The sequence below is a fragment of the Falco naumanni genome, chromosome 16, assembly GCF_017639655.2.
Source record: "Falco naumanni isolate bFalNau1 chromosome 16, bFalNau1.pat, whole genome shotgun sequence".
In the NCBI taxonomy this organism is placed as follows: domain Eukaryota; kingdom Metazoa; phylum Chordata; class Aves; order Falconiformes; family Falconidae; genus Falco; species Falco naumanni.
Window position 1 is genome coordinate 6776410 of NC_054069.1, and position 21157 is coordinate 6797566.

Sequence of the window (21157 nt, forward strand, 5' to 3'; positions counted from 1 at the left end):
ATGGGCTGCAAACCACCTCAGCCGAACACATCTGGACACCCCGGCGGCGGGACAGCGGGGAGGGAAACGAGAAAACAGGCAGCAGAGTGAAACTGGAGTGAGAGGAAGGCCAAGGGAGGGAAACCCAGCAGAGGCAGGCAGGGTTGGAGCGGCAGAAAGAAAGGGGAGCCCTGGGGGTGTGCGGACCTCCCGACCGGCAGGCTCGGGGCTGTCCCTGGCAGCAGGGTTGAGGCGAGGGGGACAGCAGGGTGCAGACGGGCTGGCAGTGCCAGCCTCGGGAGCCACTGCAGGGAGCTGCAGGAGCCAGCCGAGGGGTGCTGGCGTGGGACCCGGGGGCAGCATGTGGGGCTGAGCAGGCAGGGCTGAGCCAGGCAGCAGGAGGCAGGTGGAAGCGCAGGCAGCGCAGCACCGCAGCCGTGCCAGGAAGCAGGGCTGGCCCGGCGGGACCTCAGAGCACGAGGCAAAGCTTTCGAAGGCACTCCCGAGCTCGCCTTTAACTCGCTCCAGCACCGAGTGCGTCCAAGGGACACCATCGGCTGCCGAGCGGCGGGGTGGTTCTGTGGCTGGGGGAGTCCCTGTGCCTCCAGCCAGCTTGCAGCAGCTGGGACACGAAGGGAGCCAAGGAGCCGGGTGGGCTCGCGGCCCCCCAAGCAAGGGGTTGCTGTATGGGAACAGCAGCGCGGAACTGGCTGCCAGGGCAGAGTGGTGCTGACCCCGGCGCGTCCTGCTCCCAGTAATGCCATCTGGGCAGGCGACTTTCCCACGTGCTCAGGGCGGATGAGGGCAGCGGGAAGCATGCCGGCACTGCCGGCTTCCTCCTCCCTGTGCCAGGGCCCGCAGCAGTGCGGGTGACATTGCCGGCTGAGCCTTCCTGCCCCGGGTGCCCGGGGCTGGGCCGGGCGCTGGCTGGGAGCCGCCTGGCTCCTCTCCCCGAAGGTGCGAAGGGGCTGTTGTTTTTGGCCAGCTGGGAGCTGGTTTGTGGCCATGGGGTGTTGCCAGGCCTGTGGCTACGGGGTGTTGCCGGGCCTGTGTCCATCAGGGTGGCCTGAAGCCAACAGGGCCAGCCCAGCCAGCAGCCCTTGCTGGGGCAGGATCCCCTCCATGCACCGTAGGGCTACCAGCCTGACCCCCTCTGAGATCCATCGATCTCCCTGGGGCCCTGCGACCCCCCCCAGCCCGTCGAGGGCACAGCCAGCAGCCTGTTCCCCCCTGCAGACAGGCAGTCTCCCCTGTGCCCCTCTGTTCCTGCTCAGACCCCGTCCCCCAGGCTTCCCTCCCTTGGCCCATGCCTCAGTTTCCCCGCGATCTGGCAGGACCCACAAATAGACCTTCCCTGAATGAGCCACCTGCTTCATTGGGTTTTTCAGCTGCTCACGCTGTTTATTCTGCTGGCTTTGGGGCTGTGGGACACAGGCAGCCCTGGGCTCTTCTTCCGCCTGCAGCCTGGCTCACTTCGGCCCAGCCTTGCTCCCTTTGGGAGGCATTAACCCTTCCCCAGCTAGGCTAGCAGCTGCCCGAGGGCTGCGGGAAAGAGGTCGTGCACAGCCTGCGGAAGCTGGAAGAGAGAAGTGGGCTGGGAACCATGCACAGCTCTGCCAGCACGCCTGGGGTTGGCCGAGGATGAGGAGGCAGCGCCGAACTCCCTTGCCACCATCCTGCCGCTTGGCAGGGGGACTTGTCACGGTGTCTCCCGAACAGCTCCAGCCTGTGGGCTCAGCCCCTCCAGCACCAGCCCTTCCCTGTAGCGAGGCTGGGAAGGGGCACCTGCTCCCTAGGGACTTGGTCCTGCGGGCAAGCCCCTGGCATCCAGGCACTGAGCTGAGCGCTGAGCAGGGGGGCTGACCCCAGGGCAGGTGAGGAGCCTGGCAATGGGGTGCTGCTGATGGGGACCACCCCAGCAGCTGGGTATTTGCAACAGGAGGAGGATGGGAGGGACATGGAGGGGCAGGGGAAGGGGGGCAGCTCTGGGCATGCTGCTTCACCCCTGCTCCTCTTTTCTTGCCGGATCAGGGCTGGAAGCACTCTACGGGGTCATTGGAGTCAGGCAGGATGTTGCAGTTGATGGGCCAGAGGATGCCAAGGAGGCCAAGGGACTGCTGACACCGCAGCTCGGCAGCCAGGCACACGGCTCGGCAGGGCTGCAGGACACCCCCATCTGGGGTGCACTTGGGCACAAAGAGGCTGCAGATGAGCAGGCGGAGGTGCTGGTAGCAGGCGAGCTCCATCAGCGTCTGTAGGAAAATGATGATGAGTGTGACACGGTACGGTGTGGGGCAGGCAGCCCCCCCGGCAGCCCCCCTGCAGCTCACCTGGTAGTCCTGCAGCACCTCAGCGGCTCCCTCCTGGTCTGGGATGGCCAGCCAGATGTTGGGGAAGGAGGTGGCATTGTAGCCCAGCCCCAGGCACATCTCTACTTCCACGGGCTCACAGACAGACCCTGCCACAGGGCAAGGTGCTTCACTTCTTGTAGTGGCAGCGATGACCACCAGCTGTGTCTCGGGGCCAATGTTAGCCATGGGGCAGCTGCCAGTGTGTCTCCTGGGGCAGGTGGGCTCAGGGGGGGCTAAGTGGAGCCCCCAGGGGTGGTACTCACCAAAGGCCGGGTAGGAGACCCCAGTGCAGTTCAGCTCATCGGTGCCGTCGGGGCAGTCGTGCCAGCCGTCACACACAGACTCCAGCGCCCGGCACTCGCCGTTCCCGCAGGAGAACTCTGCGGGGCTGCAGGTCTCTGTGAGATGAGAGGGGCCAGTGCGGCAGGGCATGGGCTCAGGCACGGGCACGGGCGGAGAGCAGGCTGGCTGTGGCTGGGAGTCAGCCTGTCCCCATGCTGACCACCCCTGCCTGTGCTCCTCTTGGTCACTGGCCAGGGGACGTTATGGCAAGTGGCTGCAGAGCACTTCCACCTGGAAGCCATGGCAGATAGGCGACCATCACTGGCCCAGCTTGGGGGGATCCCAAATTCCCTGGGTTGTTTGGGGGCAGCCCTCAGGTGACGGATTGTGCCCGTGTGCGGGTGAGCCCTTCCAGGCCATGTTCCCATGGCTGGCATCAATGGGGTCATGGGGTAATTCAGGTGAGAAGGGACCCCAGGGGCCTGCAGCCCAACCTCCTGCACCAAGCAGGGTCAGCTACGGGGTAATAGCACGTTTTTCCAAGGCTTATCCAGTCTGGCCTTGAAGACCCCCAGGGATGATGGCTGCACAGCCCCTCTGGGCCGCCTGCGCCCCTGCTTGGCTACCTACTCTCTGTGGCATTGCGGGCTTGGTAGGTGGCAAAGAAACCATCGTCTGCTACTCCCTCGTCCGCCACAAAGAGGACAGTCATGACATGGCGTGAGGACGTCAGGGTGCCCGGTACCTGGTGGCCGCAGAACCTGCCGGGGTCGTGGGATGAAGGATAGGGTCAGGGTGGGCAGCGGGGTGCGACCAGCACCTACCCAAACCAGCCTGCCCTGTGCCTCAGTTTCCCCAGCTGAGCCACAGGAGCCCAGTGCACCCAGGCTGGTGCAGCAGAGCCAGAGACACCAGGGGTGAGACACCAGGGGTGAGACACCAGGGTGAGACCCCAGGGGTGAGACCCCAGGGGTGAGACACCAGGGTGAGACACCAGGGGTGAGACACCAGGGTGAGACACCAGGGTGAGACCCCAGGGTGAGACACCAGGGGTGAGACCCCAGGGTGAGACACCAGGGGTGAGACACCAGGGTGAGACCCCAGGGTGAGACACCAGGGGTGAGACACCAGGGTGAGACCCCAGGGTGAGACCCCAGGGGTGAGACACCAGGGTGAGACACCAGGGTGAGACCCCAGGGGTGAGACCCCAGGGGTGAGACACCAGGGTGAGACCCCAGGGGTGCCTGTACCTGCCCATGAGGCTGGCGGCCCCCGTGCCAGCGCTGTCGTGCACCTCCACAAAGTCAAAGCTGCAGTCCTCATGCGACTCCAGGCTGAAGTTGTGGAAGCGCAGGTCGATGACGTGGCCCACGGGCACTGAGATCTGCCAGAGGCACAGCTGCAGGGCAGGGGGCAGCCAGCGACACCCATGAAGCCGGGCAGGGGCACCCCAGCTCTCCCCAGTGGGAGGCTGCCTTCCTCCCTGCCCGCCTTCACCCTCACCCTGCTCCCACCTCCACCCAGCAAGCATCCCTTCTCTCACCTGCTGGTGTGGGTACGGCTGGGGATGGCTCGGGGTGGAGAAGTGCCCCTCCAAGGCAGTCAGCAGCCCCCCGCACTCTGGAGGGACACACACACGTGCAGCTTTACCCCCTGCCCCTCTCCCTTCGCTCCATCTCCCCACTCCCCTGCCCCTGCCTCTCGCCGCCCATCGCTGTGCCCTCTGGTTGGGTGCCGTGGGGGCTGGGGGCTGCAGGTGGGGGGCTGGCCCACCTTTGTGTTTCAGGCTGCAGTTGGCCTCATCGCTCTTGTCTACGCAGTCGTGGAAGCCGTCGCAGACAAAGCCCAGGTGGAGGCAGAGCCCCTGGTCGCACAAGTGCTCGTCCCAGGCACAGCTCTCTGCAGTGCAGGCAGAAACGGCCAGGCTGGTGGTGGGGTCCCACCGGGCACCTTCCCCTCCCCCAGTGCCCCTGGGGGTTACCGGAGACCCCCTGGTGCTACCTCTGCCTGCCCGCAGCGAGGGGTCCTGGCAGTGCTTGGGGGTGGGGGTACTCACTCTCACTGGGAGCCACGGCGCGATAGTGGGCGCTGAAGCCTGGGGCGCCCACGCTGCTGTCGGAGACAAAAGTGACGCGCAGGTGGTTGGAGTTGGTGTTGAAGGTCGGGGGGGCCACGTTGCCGCAAAACCTGGGGGCAGAACAAGGGGTGACACTGCTCGCCCTGGAGATGCTGCCCCCTGCCCACTGCACCACCACGCTCCCCAGCTGTGACGGGTTCTACCTGGTCAGGGCCCCCCGTGCTGGGGCAGGATCCACGCCACCAGCCCCCTGCTCTTCGTAGAGTTCCACACGGTCGAAGAGGCAGGAGGCAGTGCCCTCCACGCTGAACGTCTCCATCTTCAGCTGGATGGCGAGGCCGGGGCCCACCGTGATGCGCCAGATGCAGAGTGCGTCGGGCGGGTAGGGGCCGGGGTAGTTGGGGGAGCTGAAGGAGCCCTCGGGGCCCCGCAGGGTCCCACCGCAGGCTGCACGGGGCAACAGCGTGGGCGTGAGCTCCTGCCGCGGGGCACCGCCGTCCCGGCGCGCGGCCCCACGCGGGACCTACCTGGTGCTGCTGTGCGGGCGGTGGGCAGCCAGCTCTGGGTTGGGGTGGCAGCTGTTTTGTGGGCTGGGGGGTCCCTTCGGGTGGGTGCTGCGGTGGTGGTGGCAGTGCCACGGGCAGGCAGGGCTGTGGCACTGGGTGGCTGCGGGGACGTCAGCTCTGTGCCCAGGGAAGAGCAGGGACAGCTCAGCCCCAGCAGGGACAAACGGCTGCAGTGCAGGGAAGGGGCTTAGGAAGCCCACCCAGCCCCACGTCCTGTGCTCCCACCCTACCCCACACGTGTGCAGGACTCGGGGGATCCCACACAGCTCTCAGGGGGCCTGGTGCCCTGCCACATCCCAGGGAGGTGGAGACCCCCCTTGCCCCTGTGCGTGGGTGCGTTCTCTCCCCACGATGGGCAGACCAGTGTAGGATGGATGCCCTCTCTGTGCCCCTTTCCCCCTCTGAGCCGGCTCTGTGTCCCCCACCCCATGGTCACAGCCTGTCCCCCCAGCCCTCCCTGCTCGGGCACTCACGGTGGATGACGATGCCCAGCAGGAGGCTGATGAGGAAGAGGAGGATGGCACTCATCAGAGCCACGCAGAGCCAGGTGAACTTGCAGTCCGCACGGTACTGCCAGCCTGCCTGGCCCCAGAGCCGCCAGCCTGCAGGGAGGCGAGGAAAGCGGGCAGACCCGGGTGCTGCTCACCATACCCCTACGCTGCCACCTTCCCGCAGAGCTGGCTGAGCCCTGGCTGGGTACATCCCGACCCCCTTGTCCCCAGGGGGACAAGGACCAGTAGGTCCCCTAAGCCCTGTGGGGAACTTGCCCTGCCACCCCCCCTCCCAGACCCACGACTGCTTCTGGGTCCCCGTGGACAGGGGCGCGTGTACAAACCCCCAGGCTGGTACCGAGGCCGTCTCGGGGTGACGCAGGGCTGGTCCCATCCCTGTCCGGTGGGCGCTCGGCGCTCGGCGCTGCCCGGGGCTCCTCGCCCTCAAAGACAGGGTTGCAGAACTCAGTCTGCAGGAGAGTGAGCATGGGTGGTACCACAGGGAACACGCTGGAAGGACCCGCGGGTGGCTAGGTGGGGACCCCGAGGCAGCACCCACTCCCCCAGCCCTACCTTGCTGTGATCCAGAGTCTCAGGGCAAAGCGTGATTTCGGTGAAGTCTTTCATGGCGGCAGATGATTGCCAGGGCAGCCTGGCTAGAAGCCTCCCCAGTGCGCCTTGCCCCCCAGCACAGCCGCCCGCCCCACCACCCACTCCTCCCCAGCTGCCCCCATTGACCCTGGGGCAGCGTGGGGACCCCTGCTCCACGCACCGGGGCTCAGGCGGTGGCAGCGCCAGCTGTGCCTACATGTGCCACCCCAACCCCAGACCCCGTGGAGCCCCGAGGGCCATGCCCGCCACGTTGCGAGTGCAGGGAACCCCGGGAGGCCGGCAGCCCCAGTCCCTTCTGCAGGCCCCTTCCCCCTCGCCCTGTTAATCCAGCTCAGCTGAGGATGCCGAGGTCAGGCTCTGGCACAGAGAACCAGCGTCTTAAAGGGGAAGGTGTGCTCGCACCCGCCCCGCTGGGAGCCCGTCCTGCCAGGAACACTGCTTTTGGGTGCACAGAAGCACCACCGGTTTGCCTGCCGCCTCCGGGCTCGCCGCCGGCGCAGGGCAGCACTGAAGGGGCTGCCTTGGGGACCCCCAGGCTGAACCATGTGTCCCTCCTTCCCTCGCATCTCGCCAGCACTGGGTGCCTGAGCCCCGCCACCTGCATTCCCACTGCCGCTTAATGCCTCGGTGCCCGTCTCCATCCCTAAGCAGGGGAGAAAGGGGCTATTGTTCAAGGGCTTTGGGGGAAGAGCATGGGCACTGGGGAGCTCCGCAGGGCTGGGGTAGGAGGAAAGGCTCCCTCTGCCTCCGGGCACCGCGAGAGGAGAGGGACTGCCGCCTGCACCCGTGCCTGCCTTGCTCCAAGCAAGCCCTGGGCACCGGGAGCCATGCACGGGCAGGCTGCTCCGGCACCGGTGGTGGTGGTTTCCCTCCTGCTGCTGGAGCCGCAGCCCTTCACCTGCCCACCCAGAGACAAGCACACGTACACAGCGCTCTGTTCAAGCTAAAATTTATTCCTGCACGAGTCTCCCTTGTACGAGACACTTCCCACCCATCTTGCTTACACAGTAAACAAGCCACTTGCCAAGCAGCAACGCTGCCCCAGTTCGGTACCTGCCGCGGGCAGCCCCTCCATCCTGGCCTGCCCTCCCCGGGCCCTGCCGGGATGCCCCGGGCTGGGCTGGATGCTCACCGCGCCAGAGTGCTCTGCCTGTGCCCGCAGGGCCAGCGAGGGCGAAGCAGGATGGGTTGCTGGGTTGGACGTAGCTGCCTTGCAGGCTGGGGCTGGGATTGTGCTGGGTCGGGCCCATCTTTCCTCCCGCTGCACCTCAGGCAAGGCGGGATGGGGAGAATAAATTAGAGAAAAGGCTAAAAAGGCCACTGGCGTTTGCTAGCTGGAGGACAGAGCAGCAAGGTGGGTGGGGACGCGCATCCCCAGGCACCCGGGGGGGCTCCTGATCGCAGGAAGAAGAAAGCCCCAATTGCAGATGGTCCCGGAAAGCCACTGTCCTCCCCTCCCCCTCCTCCGCAGGACGGACATTCCTGTGCAACCCCAATGGCCTCCCGCTCCCCTAAATGGTTTAAGGCACCGTTGTATGAGGAGGCAGGTAAAAATCTACCTGAAGCATCCCCCGGCACAAGTCCCTGGAGAGCCGGGAAGCAGTGGGTTGCTCCAGGTTGAGCGAAGTCCACTATAAATACATATAAATTCCACAAAATGTTTTCCTTCTTCCTGTCCATGAGTCTGGGCCTGAACTCAGGCTGCTTTGAGGAGTGTGCATGGGGCAGCTGGTGGGGACGTGCTGCCTGCGATGGGCAACTGAAGGGCTGGGCTCATTTGCCAGGAGGTTCCCAAGTGCCAGGAGGAGGCCAGGAGCAGTTCACGAATCCTCTGGGATGGCCAAGCGGAATGGGAGTGCCAAGACGCCCGGAGGGATGCGGGAGGCTCTCCTAGGTCCCCAGCTCTGGCTGCTCTCCCAGGGGAGCAGAGGTCCTGGCTGAGTCAGTGGGGCAGGCAGCCCCATGCCCGCAGAGTCCCTTGCTCAGTACTTTTATTACACACCACCAAAAAAAAAAAAAAAAAAAAAAGAAAAGAAACTAAAACGTACCCCAAGGCAAAACCCAAATGCCAGAGACCAGGAGGCGCCTGAGCTGCCCGGGCCCTGCCCCGCCGTGGGCTGCCCTCCTCAGTTTGGAGCTGGGGTGTCACTGCCTGGGGTCTTCTGGCCGCCTCCAGCCTCCCCCTGCAGCCACCTCGGGGTCTCTCCTCTTCACCTCCCTCTTGCACCCGGGGAGCAAATGGCCGAAACCTGGAGGGGCCAGCTCTGGGGGGTGGCGCAGGGGGTCCCCAGGGAGGCAGGGCTGGCTACATGCGGGAGGACGGGCTGGCCAGCTCATAGAAGAGCAGGTAGGCATCGCTGCTGCGGACGTGGCTGGATGACATCGGGGTAACACTGTGGAGATGGGGAGATGCGCTGTGAGCAACGGGGATAAGGCACCGGGGTGCCCTGGGCAGGGGGTCCCTGCTCGCCCTGATCCCACCGCCACCCTGTCCCACGTGCAGCCTCACCGGGAGTCGTTGAAACTGTGCCACTCGCTGGAGACGGGGCTCTTGCAGTAGGCAGTGTAGTGTCCCCCCATGGTGGTACCCGAGTGGTTGGAGACGGCGTAGAGGTTGTAAACAGCGTGGTCTGCGGGGAGCAAGGGTGGTGCTCAAGCCATGCTGGTGGCTGCCCCACTGCCCCCCAGCATGGAGCTGGCTGCAGCTCCCACCGCAGGCTGCAGCGCCCTGGGGGGCATGAGGGACCCAGCTGGGAGCCCAGGGCTGGGCTGGAGCCGTGAGAGCCCCGCACTCACTGCAGCTCTGTGAGGCGAACTCCCGGAGGTCCAGGTCCTTCAGCTGAAAGTTGACGAAGGTGGTGAGCTTGCTCGTTCGTATCCTGGCCTCTGAGAAGCGCTTCAGGTCTGGGGGGTCATGTCAAGGAGCCAAGGGACAAAGGAGAACCTGTAAGGAACCGCCTGCACACACCCCCTCCCCCACCCCAGCACCCCCTGTCCCTGTCCCTCTGCCTGAAGGATACGAAGCACCAGGATCTTGGGGAACTTCTGGATGCTAAATTTCTTTGTGCACCTCGTCCTGGCTTTGCAGCGACAACATGTCTGTGGGAGACAAACAGCACAAGCAGGAGGGTGAGGGCAGCGGCCAGCTCCACCGGGCAACAAGCCCACAGTCCTGGCAACCAAGGCATGGAGGAAAAGGGGCCCAGCCTGCACTAAGGCAAGCCCATACACCCCCGTGCCCCGTGTCCCGTACCGGCTTCTCATCCCCGTCCAGCACGTCCTCCTTGGTGAAGAGCCGTAGGCAGTCCATGAGGGTCACCTCCCCGTAGCCCTTCTGTGGGAGCACAGTGTGGGTTAGGGACAGGGTGTGTGGGGCAGGGGGCCGGGAGCCAGCAGGGACCACTTACCTTGGGGATGGGCAGGGACAGGTCCCAGAAGGGGTCGAAGGCTGTGGAGCAGTAGCCGCACTCGCTGCAGGTCAGCGAACTCTTCAGCTGCCCAACGAAGAGGTCTGGTGGGGATGGGACAAAGCAGGGTGAGACCCCCCGTTCCCAGCCCTGCTCCCAGCGCAGCCCTGCCCTCCTCTCCTCACAGCCCTGCTCACCGCTGATGCGGCTGTCCTCCCTCTCCTGGTACCTCCTCCACATCTGCCGGCTCTTCTCGTCATCACTGCAAGAGATGGGAAGACAGAGTGGTACTGAGTGTCACCTGGGGGGACGCCAGCCCCTGTGACCCAGCCCAGAGGGACCCATGCGGTCACTGTCCCTGGGCCGCGCTTGCAGGCAGTGAGCTCATCGGTGGGGCTTGTCCCCTGCTTCCACCCCAGCCAGCACTCACGGGAGGTGGTCCAGGGTGTCCGTGCTGGCCCGTGGCCGCACCAGCACACGGTTCACCTCGCTGTGCAGCCCGTCGAGGAGGAACCGAAGGAACTCCTGGGCATCCTGCTGGCTGCAAGACACGGGGCACAGCTGGTGAGCAGCAGCAGGGGCTCAGCTCCCTCCTGCCACCCCTGCGCTGCCACCCCTTACTTGTAGCCGACAAAGCGAGGGGCATATCTCTGGATCTGCGTCTTGAACTCAGAGGGGCTCACGCTGTCGTTGGGCGATGAGGTCCACAGCAGCTGAATCAGCTTTGCAAACTCTGTGGGCAAAGAGGCAGCTCAGCGGTGCCCGGTGGCACTGCCATGCCCTCCAGGGCAGAGCTCAGCCACCCACTCCGGGGTCCCCGCGGCCAGCGCTGGCCACTCCGGAGGGGAGACCCAGCCTTCCCACTGCCTGGGCACCCACAGCGCAGCACCTGCCCCAGCAAGGGTGGGGAGAAGCATTGACCTCTGGCTCAGGAAAGCAGGGACGTGCTGCGGGGATGTGCTGCAGGGAAGCCCCGCAGGCGCCGGTGACTGGCGGTTACCTGACATGAGCGCGGTGCGCATGCGACTGTTGTTGTTGAGGTCCCGCAGGTACTGGTTCTGCAGGCAGTAATCCCGCAGCTCCTTGGTGTTGCTCAGGCACTGCAGGATGGAGTTCATGAAGCACTGGGGGAGGCAGAAGAGAAAACCATGGCAACGGGAGGCAGAGGGAGGCAGGCGGTTGCAGGGGGACACCTGGGGCGGGTGGGCAGAGGGTAGGGATGAAGCAGTGCGGAGCATGGGAAGCTCTTCCTCAGCCAGCACCGTCGGGAGCGGGGTGCAGGGAGCTGCCGGGGCAAGTGTGGGTGCTGGCGGCGAGGTGAAGGGAGAGGGCTCCCCACTGCCCCACAGATGAGCCCGCAGAAGAGCACGGTGTGAGCCGGGGCCATGCGGCCGGGTGCCGGGGTAAGCACTCACCGTATTGCCAAGGTTTCGCAGGCCGGTCAGCCCCTGCACTGTCTTAGAGCTCTGCGGAGAGAGGGAACGGGGGTGAGACGGGGGCCAGCGAGGCCACGGGGCCGCAGGCATCTGCGTGGAGCAGACCTTCAAGTCCAAGCAGAGGCCCCATCCTGCCGTGTGCATCATGGGCAGAGCCAGCACCACAGCTGCTCTTTGCACCAGTTGCGCCCAGGACCGTGGCTGAGGAGCTGGTGGGAAGCCAGCGCTTGCCTGCCCCATCCCGCCTGCCTGGCTGCTGCCGCTGCTTGGCTCCCTGGCCCAGGATAATGTGCAGGGCTCAAAGTTCTCCCTGCCTGGCGACACTGCCGGCCCATGCCCCGGGCTGCAGGCCAGCCCACCCCCCCCTGCTGCCTACCCTTGCCAGCCCTGTGCCCCGGGAACCTGGGGGGCAGCAATGCCCTGTGCCTGCCCCACAGCTGCAGGAGGTGCCCAGTGCCCCACTGCTGCCCACCTTGCCCACGCTGGCTGTCCCCTCCAGGACACCCTGCACAAGCACAGCCCAGGTTTTGGCACAGCTGTTTTGCAGGATAAAGTCCGCTTGGGAAAATGCAAGCCCAGCCCCGCGGCAATCAGCTGGGGGGACGGGGCTGCGTGCCCAGCGGTGCCCCCCCAGCCGCTTGCTGGCCTGGCTGTGCCGTGCCTCTTCCAGGTGCCCAGGCGCTCCCTGAGCCGGGCAGGCTCACACCAGGCACGGACGGGGGCTGGGGGGGTCAGGAGGCATCACCACTCTTTGCTGGAGAGACCGAGAGCGCGGTGGGGTCTGGGGGGCCAGAGAGCTGCCCACCCCTCTCCCAGCGTAGGGGACCAGATGCTGGCAGGGATGAGTAGTGGCAGCCTGGGGGGGGTCCTGCTGCCTGCCCTGCATGCAAGCCCAGCGCAGAGGGCAGTGGTGGGGCCAAGCCCCCCTGAGCTGTGCCCAAGCAGGGTGGGGGGCCAACAGGGCTTGCAGGGTCAGGCACACCCCACCCCCCCCCCCAGATGACGGGGTTTTAAGGATCCTCAGGCAAATGCCCCAGCTGCCCACCCCAGGCGTGAGGAGGGGGAGGAGGAGAGGAGGGGGCCCAGCAGCTCTGAAATAGCAGCAGCTGGTGTGTGTGTGTGGGAGGTGCTGAGCACCCAGCCCTGACAGCAGCCCAAAATAACCCAGATCCAGTTACACGTGCTCCTTAGCGACGGCGCAGGCATCACCCACCTCAGGGGGGACCAGCACCGGTGGGGACTCAGCCACCCGGTGTGGGCACACGCGAGTCTGCCGGACAGACCGTGTGCCCATGTGCTGCATCAGTGCCCCCGCAGTGCCCAGCGCACAGGGGTGTCCCCAGCCGTGGTGCTCAGTCCTGGGGGATGGCTGTGCAGAAGTGCCAGGCAACCCCAGCACTGGTCCCAGGCCAGGACCCCCCGGCTGGGGGGCAGGCTCAGCCGAGTGAGGGGTGCCAGAAGGCTGTGGTGGGTCAGTGCTGCACCACGGCTGGCGGAGCTGGCCTGGTGACAGTCCCTGAGCGGACAGGGCTGAGCAGGCAGCAAGGCAGGTGGGTCTGTGTCCCAACAGCCTACAAGCCCTGAAGAGGCCGAGCCCCCGAGAGCTGGCTGCTCATGTCCCCATGCCTACTGCGGGCAAGGTCACAGTGCCGGGGCAGGGGGGCTAGCAGCAATTCCTGGGTGCTGCCCCACGTGCCCCAGCCATCCCCACCAGGATGCTGCTGGTCCAGTCGCCCTGGTCTGGCAGCTCCCACCGTGTGCCAGGAGGAACTGGCCGGCGTGGGTGCAAACCTCCCCATGGACCTCACACTCGCCCGCTGCCTGGCCAGGCCAGGACCTAGTGCCCTCCCAGAGCCTGGAGCCACCCCAGGGGAGGGCTGGGGCTGGAGGGGGGCAGGTGCTCCCGTACCATAGCACAAGCCTGCGTGTACCGAGGTCTTATTTCCCCCCCCACACCCTGCTTTTCCCTCCCCTGGGTGACTCAACTCCAGCTAATCCCCCTTGCCCGTCCAGGGCTTTATCTAGGACACGGTGCTGCTCAGAGGCGGCGAAGGAGAGCTGGCTCACGCGATGGCGGCTGGGGAGTCCCTGAGGCTGCACTGCAGGAGGGGGACAGGGGACAAGGGATGGGGACAAGGGACAAGATCCTTGTCCTTCCCCATCTGGGTCCTCAGGCCAGGCGCCTGCCGGGGTGTCGGGGGAGCGGGAGCAGCCACCTTACATAAGTGCCCTCCCTGCCCCTTGCGCCTGCTGTTCCCACCGGGGAGATGTGCCCCGGCACCGTGGCTCCAGGGACGGCCAGCCTGAGCCCGGTGGCACGGCCAGGGGGCTAGCGTGGCCAGCAGCCCCGTCCTTCCAGCGGCAAGGCTGGGGCACGGGGACTTGGCCAAGGTCACCGCAGGGGCAGGGCTGGGAGGGGGACCCAGGCGTCGCGACACGTGCTGTCACCTGCTCCATGTCCCTTCTGCAGGCAGGGCACCAGGGCACGCCGGCCCCGCGGCCACCCGGGACGGGCACCCAGCCCCGGGCACCCCATCCTCTGGCGAGGGAGGGTGCCCCGCGCTCCCCGGGGAGGGCAGCCCCCTCCCCCGCCCCCCAGCCGGAGGGGAAGGGGCTGCGGGCGGCCGCGGGGGCTCGTACCTTGGTCTTGTTGAGGACGAGCCCGACGAAGGTGGAGACCAGCAGGGACCCTGGCATGGAGGTGCGGGGGCGCAGGTCCTTGTGAAGGTCGGGGAGCGCGGGGGGCTCCTCGGGCAGCGTCACCGTGTAGGAGTCCCTCATGATGGCCCCCGCGAGGGCCAGCCGCGGCTCGGGGGGGGGCTGCCGGGGGGTGGGCACCCCTCGCCTGGGGCCAGCCGGGGCCTGGGGCAGGGGTCAGGCTGCCGGCCCGGCCGGAGCCCGCCGCGCCGGGGTGCGGGTGCGGGTGCGGGTGCCGGGGCCGGGGCTGACGGCACCTGAGCGGCTCTGACATCAAATGGGTGGAGAGGCACCGCGCTCCGTGACGGCCGGCCCCGCCGCCCCACGTGGTACGGGGGGGGCCGGGGGGGGGCCGCGAGGGGCGGCCGTGACCGTGGGGCCCAGCGCCGGCACGGTCCCGGCACCGCGGACCACGGAGGGGGGGCGGCAAGCAGCCATCGGTGCCCCCCCCAGCACCGGCTGGGGGCAATGGGGAGGTGGTGGGCAGCCATCGGTGCCCCCCCAGCACCGGCTGGGGGCAATGGGCAGGTGGTGGGCAGCCATCAGTGCCCCCCCAGCACCAGCCGGGGGCAATGGGGAGGCGGTGGGCAGCCCTAGGTGCCCCCCCCAGCACCGGCTGGGGGCAATGGGGAGGCGGTGGGCTGCCCTAGGTGCCCCCCCCAGCACCGGCCAGGGGCAATGGGGAGGCGGTGGGCTGCCCTAGGTGCCCCCCCCCAGCACCGGCTGGGGGCAATGGGGAGGCGGTGGGCTGCCCTAGGTGCCCCCCCCAGCATGAGCCGGGGGCAAGGGGGAGGCAGCACGCAACCCTCAGTGCCCCTCCAGCACTGGCCGGGGGCAATGGGGAGGCGGCGGGCTGCCCTAGGTGCCCCCCCCAGCACTGGCCGGGGGCAGTGGGGAGGCGGTGGGCAGCCCTAGGTGCCCCCCCCAGCACTGGCTGGGGCAATGGGGAGGCGGTGGGCTGCCCTAGGTGCCCCCCCCAGCACTGGCTGGGGCAATGGGGAGGCGGTGGGCAGCCATCGGTGCCCCCCCCAGCACTGGCTGGGGCAATGGGGAGGCGGTGGGCAGCCCTAGGTGCCCCCCCAGCACCAGCCAGGGGCAATGGGCAGGTGGTGGGCAGCCATCAGTAACCCCGCAGCACTGGCCGGGGGCAATGGGGAGGCGGTGGGCAGCCCTAGGTGCCCCCCCCAGCACCGGCTGGGGGCAATGGGCAGGTGGTGGGCAGCCATCGGTGCCCCCCCCCCACCCCGCTGGGATCCCCTGTCCCCCAGCACCAGCCTGGCCAGGGCAATGTGGCACCTGGCACAAGCCCCCGGGCTCCCCCGCACTCCTGGGGAGCGGGGCAGCGGGCCCCCCCTCCCACTGCACCGGCAGCATGGCACTGGCCCGGGGGCTGGGTGGGTGCTGGGGGTCTGCCCCAGCCTGGGGTCACCCGCCTGGCAGAGCGGGGACACTCACACAGTTGTGGGTGCATGGGGTGCCTGTACCAGGGGCTGGCTGAGAGGGCTGGGGGGCTGCTGGGCAGTGCCATTTGGGGGGCAATGAGCAACAGTAGGCAATGCATACCCCCCCTCCTTTGGGGAGTGCATTGGCTTTGAGCTCAGAGGGTATTTCAGTGCCTTCGTTGGGGAACACCCGCACAAATCCCCTGTGGAGCAGAGACCGCATCTGGTGCGTCCCCTCTGAGCGCTGGGTAAACTGAGGCACGGGGCAGGCAGAGCTCCAGCTCTTCCCCTGCAGCAAGAGCAGGTGAGGAAGCTGGCAGGGAGCCCAGGTGTCCTGCGTCCCGGTCCTGCGTCTCCCGCTGCTTCACCCCTCTGACCGCAGCAGAGCCCTGCGACTGCTGTGCGTGCCCAGGTGCCTTACCCACCGCTCGGGGAAATTTCCATGGGTGACCGAGGGCAGGGAGCGCAGCCAGGCTGCTCCGAGGACAGCCACAGCTTCCAGCCTCACCGAGGGGGCTGGAGGTGCGGAGCAGAGGCTGCTCCCCCCATGCCAGCCCCCACCAGCACCCCCCAGCCAGAGCCGGTGGCTGCTGTTTGAATCCCGGTTGCTGCAGTTGCAGCCTCCCCTGTCCGCGGCACAAGCTCGGCGCAGCCACTGGAAGGGCTGACTGGGGAGGGAGGGGGGAGAGGGAGGGGGGAGAGGGAGCGAGGCTATTTTTGGCACCAGCAAAAATATCTGAGGAGGCATCTTGCAGTTATTCATCTGCGGGGCCAGGGCTTTTTACATCACAGCAGGACGCTTGTCGTAATCCCCGCTTGCATGTGCACGCATGTGTATATATATACACACCCCGTGGTGTGTACACCGTACACACGCAGGGACACGGTGTGCACACGGGGGTGCGCACCCACCGGCCTCACACAGCCTGTGTCGGTGCCCCCTGCAGCCGTGGCAGGTCGCAGCCTGGGCCATGGGCCATGGCACGGCTCCCCGGCGCGCGCCACGCTGTGCCACGCCGGCCAGGGCTCCCAGCACCCTGCCCTGCAGCCCGCTGGTAACCGGGGGGCAGGATTTGCCCCACGGCGCAGCCTGCCCCAAGCACTGCGCGGGGTGCTGGTGCAGCACCCTCCCTGGGGATGCAGCATGCCGGCAGAGCCGGTTCCACGCCGAGAGGGGTAGCGTTCAGCCACATCCCGTGCTGAACCTTGTGCCCTGGTGACATCGGGCGCCCTGGGCCAAGGACCAAATTCCCCTGCAGCCTGGGCGGCACGCAGGCTCTCGGGGCCAGGCTCGAGCCGGAGGGAGAAGGGGAGACCTGGTGGGATGGCGTCACTCAGGGCCAGCTCCCTGCCCTCGGCTGTCCCCTCTGCAGCGGTGACCTTCTGCCACAGGCAGAGGTTGCCACAGGCCCGGCTGGCACCGCCAAGGCAGGCAGGGCCGGGGCTGGCTGCAGGCCAGAGATGTCAGCTGCTCGGGATGGGACTGCGGAGAGCTGCCGGCGGTTTTGTGGGTGGCTCTGGCCTTCTGACCCTATGTTCACCCAGGGTGCTTAATGGGGCGGCACAGCTCCGCTCCTGCCCCCCGCCAGCCTGCCCTTCCCGGGAGCCAGCACAGCCCCGCGTGGAGCTGGCGGCTCGGCGGGCACTGCTCGCGCCTGCCTTTGCCCTGTGGGACGGTAAACTGAGGCGCAAAGCCACGGCGTGGGTAGGAGCAAACGTGGGCACCCTCACCTCCTGGCTGCAGACTCCTCTGGGTGGTGGCTGGCGTGGTGCAGAGGCAGGAGGCGGCTGGGAAAGAAGGGACGGGAGGAGGTGCCGAGCCAGCCCTGCCATGCCCTGGCTCCAGCGGGAGCGGGTGCTGCCGGCGCTGCTCTCGGGGCTGGGTAATGGGGCAGAACCGATGGCAGCGCTGTGGCTGCAACATGCGCTTGTTTCCGGCACCTGGCACGACTGCAGGTGCCCGAGTCTGTTTTACGATCGGTACGTTTGCTTCCCGGCTTGGGAAAAGGAGGAAAAAAAAGCACAGGAGTGGAAAATAGCAGGTGTGCCCATCAAAGCACGAAGGAAACATAAGCCAGTGTCACCGATCCAGCCTGCCCTGGCAGAGGTGCCCGCCCCAGCACCCTGTGCCAGCTGCCAAGCCCTGCTCACCTTTGCCACCCCTCAGCCCTGGCTGGAAAGTCCCCGGCTGCACTGGCACGCAGACCACAAGGCTGTGGTTTGGGAGCAGCGCAGCCCTGCTGCCCCATGGCCATCCTCTGGCAGCAGCCTGGCACCCACTGGAGCGGGGGGTGGGCACCGGGGGGTGGGGACCCCTGTCCTAGCAGTGGTGGCGAGCCCTTTACTGAGTGCCCATGGCTGGCGGCACCTGCCAGGTCCCCTCTGGGTCCCCTCTCCCCGGGTCTGGGTGAGAGGGGGAGGCAGGAATTCCCTTCCACAGCACCTCCTCTGCTCCCCCCAGCCCCCCATCCTGCTCCCTCGCCCCAGGGCCGGGGTCCAGGGACCAGGCAGGCTGGGCACAGGGGGTCCCACACAGGGCAGGGCACTGCCGGCACCGCGTGCGGTGCAGCTGGCTCTGGGGCGGAGGGCGCTGGGGAAGGGGCAGGTGAGATGCCAGCAGTGGGCTGTGATGCCGCACGCCCTCTAATGCCCCTGCTCCCGTGCCTGGGGACTTGGGTGGGGGACGAAAACCCAGGTGGGTGCCAGGAAGAGGGCAGAGGGGAGCCAGCCCTGCCAGGAGCTGGCAGCTCCAGGGGGTCGGGGGAGACCTTTCCCACTAAGCCCCAACTGCGGGCACCTGGCAGGCAGGAGCAGCCTCCGTTCCTCCCTGCCCCGTGCTCCAGCTGCGCCTCCCACAGCCCTTTTCCTTGGGCACAGGGAGGGATGTGGGGGCACTGGGTGGAAAGAGCTTCCTCTCCTGCTTGCAGGGAAGCAGAAAAGAGTCCCCCAGCCCTTATACTCCTGGTTTGGTTGGACGATGGCGGGACAGAGCCACAGGGAAGCAAAGGGCAGGTGGGACCCTGTGCCGGGGCAGACTCGCCTCCACCGTGGGTGAGCGATGGCTGGCTGGGAAGAGAGCGGGAGACAATGCGGGCAGAGCCCGGCCAGATCTTGGAAGGAAACCCGAGTGGAAAATTACCAGGCTGCTCCCCTGCGTGCCCGAGCCGGGCTGTGTGTGGTGCCTGCTCCTGGCCCGGGGCTGAGGCTCTGGGGATGGTGATGCCTGGGACGCCGAGCGCCTGCCACCACGCACGATGCTGTGCAGAGCAGCCGCTGCCATGGAGAGACTGCTGCTTCCCTGGCTGCTGTGGCCCGTGCTGGTGGCCGGGGCACAGGGCTCCAGGATGGCAGCAACGGACCATGGCCAGGGATCAGGCATCGCGGGGCACCAGTGAAACACCTGACTGGCAGCAGGGCTCCCAGTCACTGTGCCAGAGCCAGTACCAGCCAAACCAGCCTTCCCAGCTGGGTGTCTCCAGCATGGCGAGTGCCCAGCCCTGTCGTGTCACCTTCTGGAGCTGGGATGAGGCAGCAGGAAACCCTCTTTGGCCCAGCACTGGGCCAGGGCAGGGAGGGCGCAGAGGGCAGGGGGTATGGGCACAGCCAGCTGTGTGGGGACACTGGATGGCATGTGCCCACACAGGTTTACACGCACGGGGGTGTGAGTGTGCCTGCCCGTGCTGTCACCCGCTGTCACACACGCATGCAGAAAGGTGCAGCATGCACACTGCTGCCGACACATGGGCACCCTTCGCCACAGGGCACCCCGGGAGCTGTGCTCCCAGCAGCGCAGGCAGCGAGGAGCACAGCCCTGCGGAGGACACGTCCCTCCCCGTACACGGCTGCCGCAGCAGCTCTGGCCCAGGGCTGCTGTGCTGGCACGGGCGGCTCGAAGGGGCAGCAGCAGCAGCCCTGCTTGGCACAGATGCAGAAACTGAGGCACGGAGCAACGCACCGAAATTCCCGGGGAGAACATACAAGGTGCCTCGGGCTCCCTGGCTCAGTACAAGCAGGCACGGACCACGTCGTGTGTCCCCCTGTCCCCCCCCCGTCCCCTGCAGCACAGCTTTGTCCCCCCCGCCCCAGCAGGCAGCACTCACCGTGGGGTCCCGGGTGGGCACATCGCAGTAGCCATCATCCCTCTCGCAGGGCTGCCTGGCACAGTGGGTGCCCAAGGGTGGCAGGGCAGAGCCGAGGGTGGCCTGTGAGGGGCTGAGGGGGCCAGCAGGGAGGCTGCCATGACTGCTTTTCCTCCCGTAGCTCTCCAGGTAGCTGCGGACGTAGTCGGAGTGTGCAGCAGCCTGGTGGAGACCCTGTAGAGCACCGAGCTCCTGGCGGCCCCGGGTGCTGAGGGCGCTGGGTGTGTAGGTGCTGTCCGAGGCGTGCAGCCCTGAAAACTCCCGTGCCAGGTCCGAGTGGCTGATGGATTTGCGACGGCTGAGAGATGCTGTGGTGGGTAGGTAGCCCGGGGGGCTGCTAGGGCCCCCCACGAAGGGGTAGCACGCACCCCCGCTCAGCCTGCCGCTGGGTGGCTGGGGCTGTGTGCGGATGTACGTGGGGCTCAGGCGGATGCTGGAGTCGGGGTACAGAGGCAGCCGGCTGCTGTCATAGCCACTGGTTGGGGACAGCCCCGTGTGGTGGTACCGAGGGGAGGCCAGGTAGCTGGCTTTGAAGCCAATTTTGTCGCTGTCTGCGTAGGATGTGGCCATGGTGGATCCATAGGAGGTGTAGGAGCTGTAGCCGCTGGGCACCTTGCTGTAGGTGGTCTCGGCATACCTGGACGAGTCGACGTACCGCTTCAGGGTGGAAGAGAGCTGGGACATACTGGAGGCTGGGGCTCAGCAGGCTCTCCTGGAGGCATCGACTGCAAGAGAAGAGCCCAGGGGTCAGCACCACCAGGTGCCCACCACCACTGGCACCCACCCAGTAGCCCACTGGCTCCTGCCTTGCCTGGAGAGGCAGACAGGCAACAACGGGAACCCAGGGCATGAAGGCTGCAGGGCAGGCTGTGGGGTGCAGTGTGGCTACGGCTCCTGCCGCCTGCCAGCCCTCCTGGAGAGCCTGGGACAGCAGGGCCCAGCTGTCACTGCCACCCGTGTGCCTTCAGGCACCTCATCCCACAGAAGGGAGCCCTGGGGCGCAGCCAGAGGCACCCAGCATCCTGGCACCCACAGTCACCGAAGTCAGGGGACCGCAGCAGTCACCCCTGCCCCAGCCTTGGCATCCCTACCACACAGCCCCGTGGCTGTCCTGCTCTTGGGGCTGGAGGTGTCCCCAGTGCCTCTTCCAGATGGGAGGCAGTTGCATGATCACAGTCATGATGCTTTTGTCCGACTCTGGCCGAGATAGGCAGGCGGGATGGACTGATCCAGCCAGACCAGCACCTTCCCCTTGTTATTCAGAGTGAGTACTGGGGTTTGGCAGGGGGTTGTCATTTCCAGCTCACTGCTAACACACCCCTGCTTGGCTGAGGAGCCTGAGACAAGGTCAGGGCGTCAGCGCGGGAGTCCTTGCCATCCATCCCTGCTCTATGCCTGGTGCCTGGCACCAGGCAGCAGGTAAGGACCTTGGTGTAGCCACGACCACCTTTGGAGGACTGTGGGGCCAGCCAGGGATCCCCTCATTGCAGAGGCCGGGCCACCCAAGCAGCCTGCCCATCTCCCTGCCGCGGCTGCGCCCTGCTGCCCTCCCGTCAGTAACTCAAGCTGACACAAGTCCTCCCGGTGAGGCGGCTGCCGTGCCCCCGCCAGCCAGGCAGAGCCAGCCTGTAGGCGTGGGTGCCAGCCCAGCCCTCTGTCCCCACAGGTGGCACCTGCA

General features: G+C 67.0%; 2 protein-coding genes across 8 annotated transcripts; both read right to left on the reverse strand.

Moving 5' to 3' along the window:
* Positions 1 to 1338: 1338 nt before the first annotated feature.
* Positions 1339 to 6696, reverse strand: LOC121098185 (membrane frizzled-related protein). Of its 6 annotated transcripts, none has more exons than XM_040615861.1 (13): positions 6320 to 6696; positions 6091 to 6216; positions 5729 to 5857; positions 5217 to 5422; positions 4893 to 5136; positions 4669 to 4799; positions 4386 to 4511; positions 4156 to 4232; positions 3863 to 4011; positions 3243 to 3373; positions 2594 to 2728; positions 2310 to 2437; positions 1339 to 2231 (listed from the first exon to the last, which is right to left on the reverse strand). In XM_040615861.1, exons 2-13 carry the CDS (start codon positions 6138 to 6140, stop codon positions 2007 to 2009), a joined length of 1731 nt encoding a protein of 576 aa, XP_040471795.1. In that variant the 5' UTR covers positions 6141 to 6216; positions 6320 to 6696; the 3' UTR covers positions 1339 to 2006. The 6 variants fall into 6 exon arrangements, with proteins under 6 accessions (XP_040471795.1, XP_040471796.1, XP_040471794.1 ...); XM_040615862.1 differs by having other exon boundaries at positions 1340 to 2231; positions 5729 to 5754; positions 6105 to 6216; positions 6320 to 6695; XM_040615860.1 differs by having other exon boundaries at positions 1340 to 2231; positions 3863 to 3996; positions 5217 to 5372; positions 6105 to 6216; positions 6320 to 6695.
* A 1844-nt stretch (positions 6697 to 8540) lies between these two features.
* On the reverse strand, positions 8541 to 20179 carry USP2 (ubiquitin specific peptidase 2). 2 transcript variants are annotated; one of them, XM_040616277.1, is made up of 12 exons: positions 19441 to 20179; positions 11181 to 11231; positions 10766 to 10889; positions 10387 to 10498; positions 10196 to 10306; positions 9963 to 10027; positions 9766 to 9869; positions 9612 to 9692; positions 9379 to 9457; positions 9155 to 9262; positions 8868 to 8988; positions 8541 to 8751 (listed from the first exon to the last, which is right to left on the reverse strand). In XM_040616277.1, the coding sequence occupies exons 1-12, from the start codon at positions 20161 to 20163 to the stop codon at positions 8664 to 8666; spliced, it is 1767 nt and encodes a 588-aa protein (XP_040472211.1). In that variant the 5' UTR covers positions 20164 to 20179; the 3' UTR covers positions 8541 to 8663. The 2 variants fall into 2 exon arrangements, with proteins under 2 accessions (XP_040472211.1, XP_040472212.1); XM_040616278.1 differs by lacking the exon at positions 19441 to 20179 and adding an exon at positions 13842 to 14188.
* Positions 20180 to 21157: the final 978 nt, after the last annotated feature.

Bases quoted from the DNA above. Each gene is read 5' to 3' on its own strand.
- LOC121098185 (XM_040615859.1), bottom strand. From the start codon at position 6,373: ATGAAAGACTTCACCGAAATCACGCTTTGCCCTGAGACTCTGGATCAC. The intron at 4,233-4,385 runs GTGGGCCAGCCC...GTGTCCCTCCAG, and splicing joins CTGCAGCCTGAAACACAAAG to AGTGCGGGGGGCTGCTGACT. The intron at 2,729-3,242 runs GTAGGTAGCCAA...CTCATCTCACAG, and splicing joins AGCCCGCAATGCCACAGAGA to AGACCTGCAGCCCCGCAGAG.
- USP2 (XM_040616277.1), bottom strand. From the start codon at position 20,163: ATGTCCCAGCTCTCTTCCACCCTGAAGCGGTACGTCGACTCGTCCAGG. The intron at 9,870-9,962 runs GTGAGCAGGGCT...CATCCCCACCAG, and splicing joins GGAGGACAGCCGCATCAGCG to ACCTCTTCGTTGGGCAGCTG. The intron at 9,458-9,611 runs GTACGGGACACG...TGTCTCCCACAG, and splicing joins TGGACGGGGATGAGAAGCCG to ACATGTTGTCGCTGCAAAGC.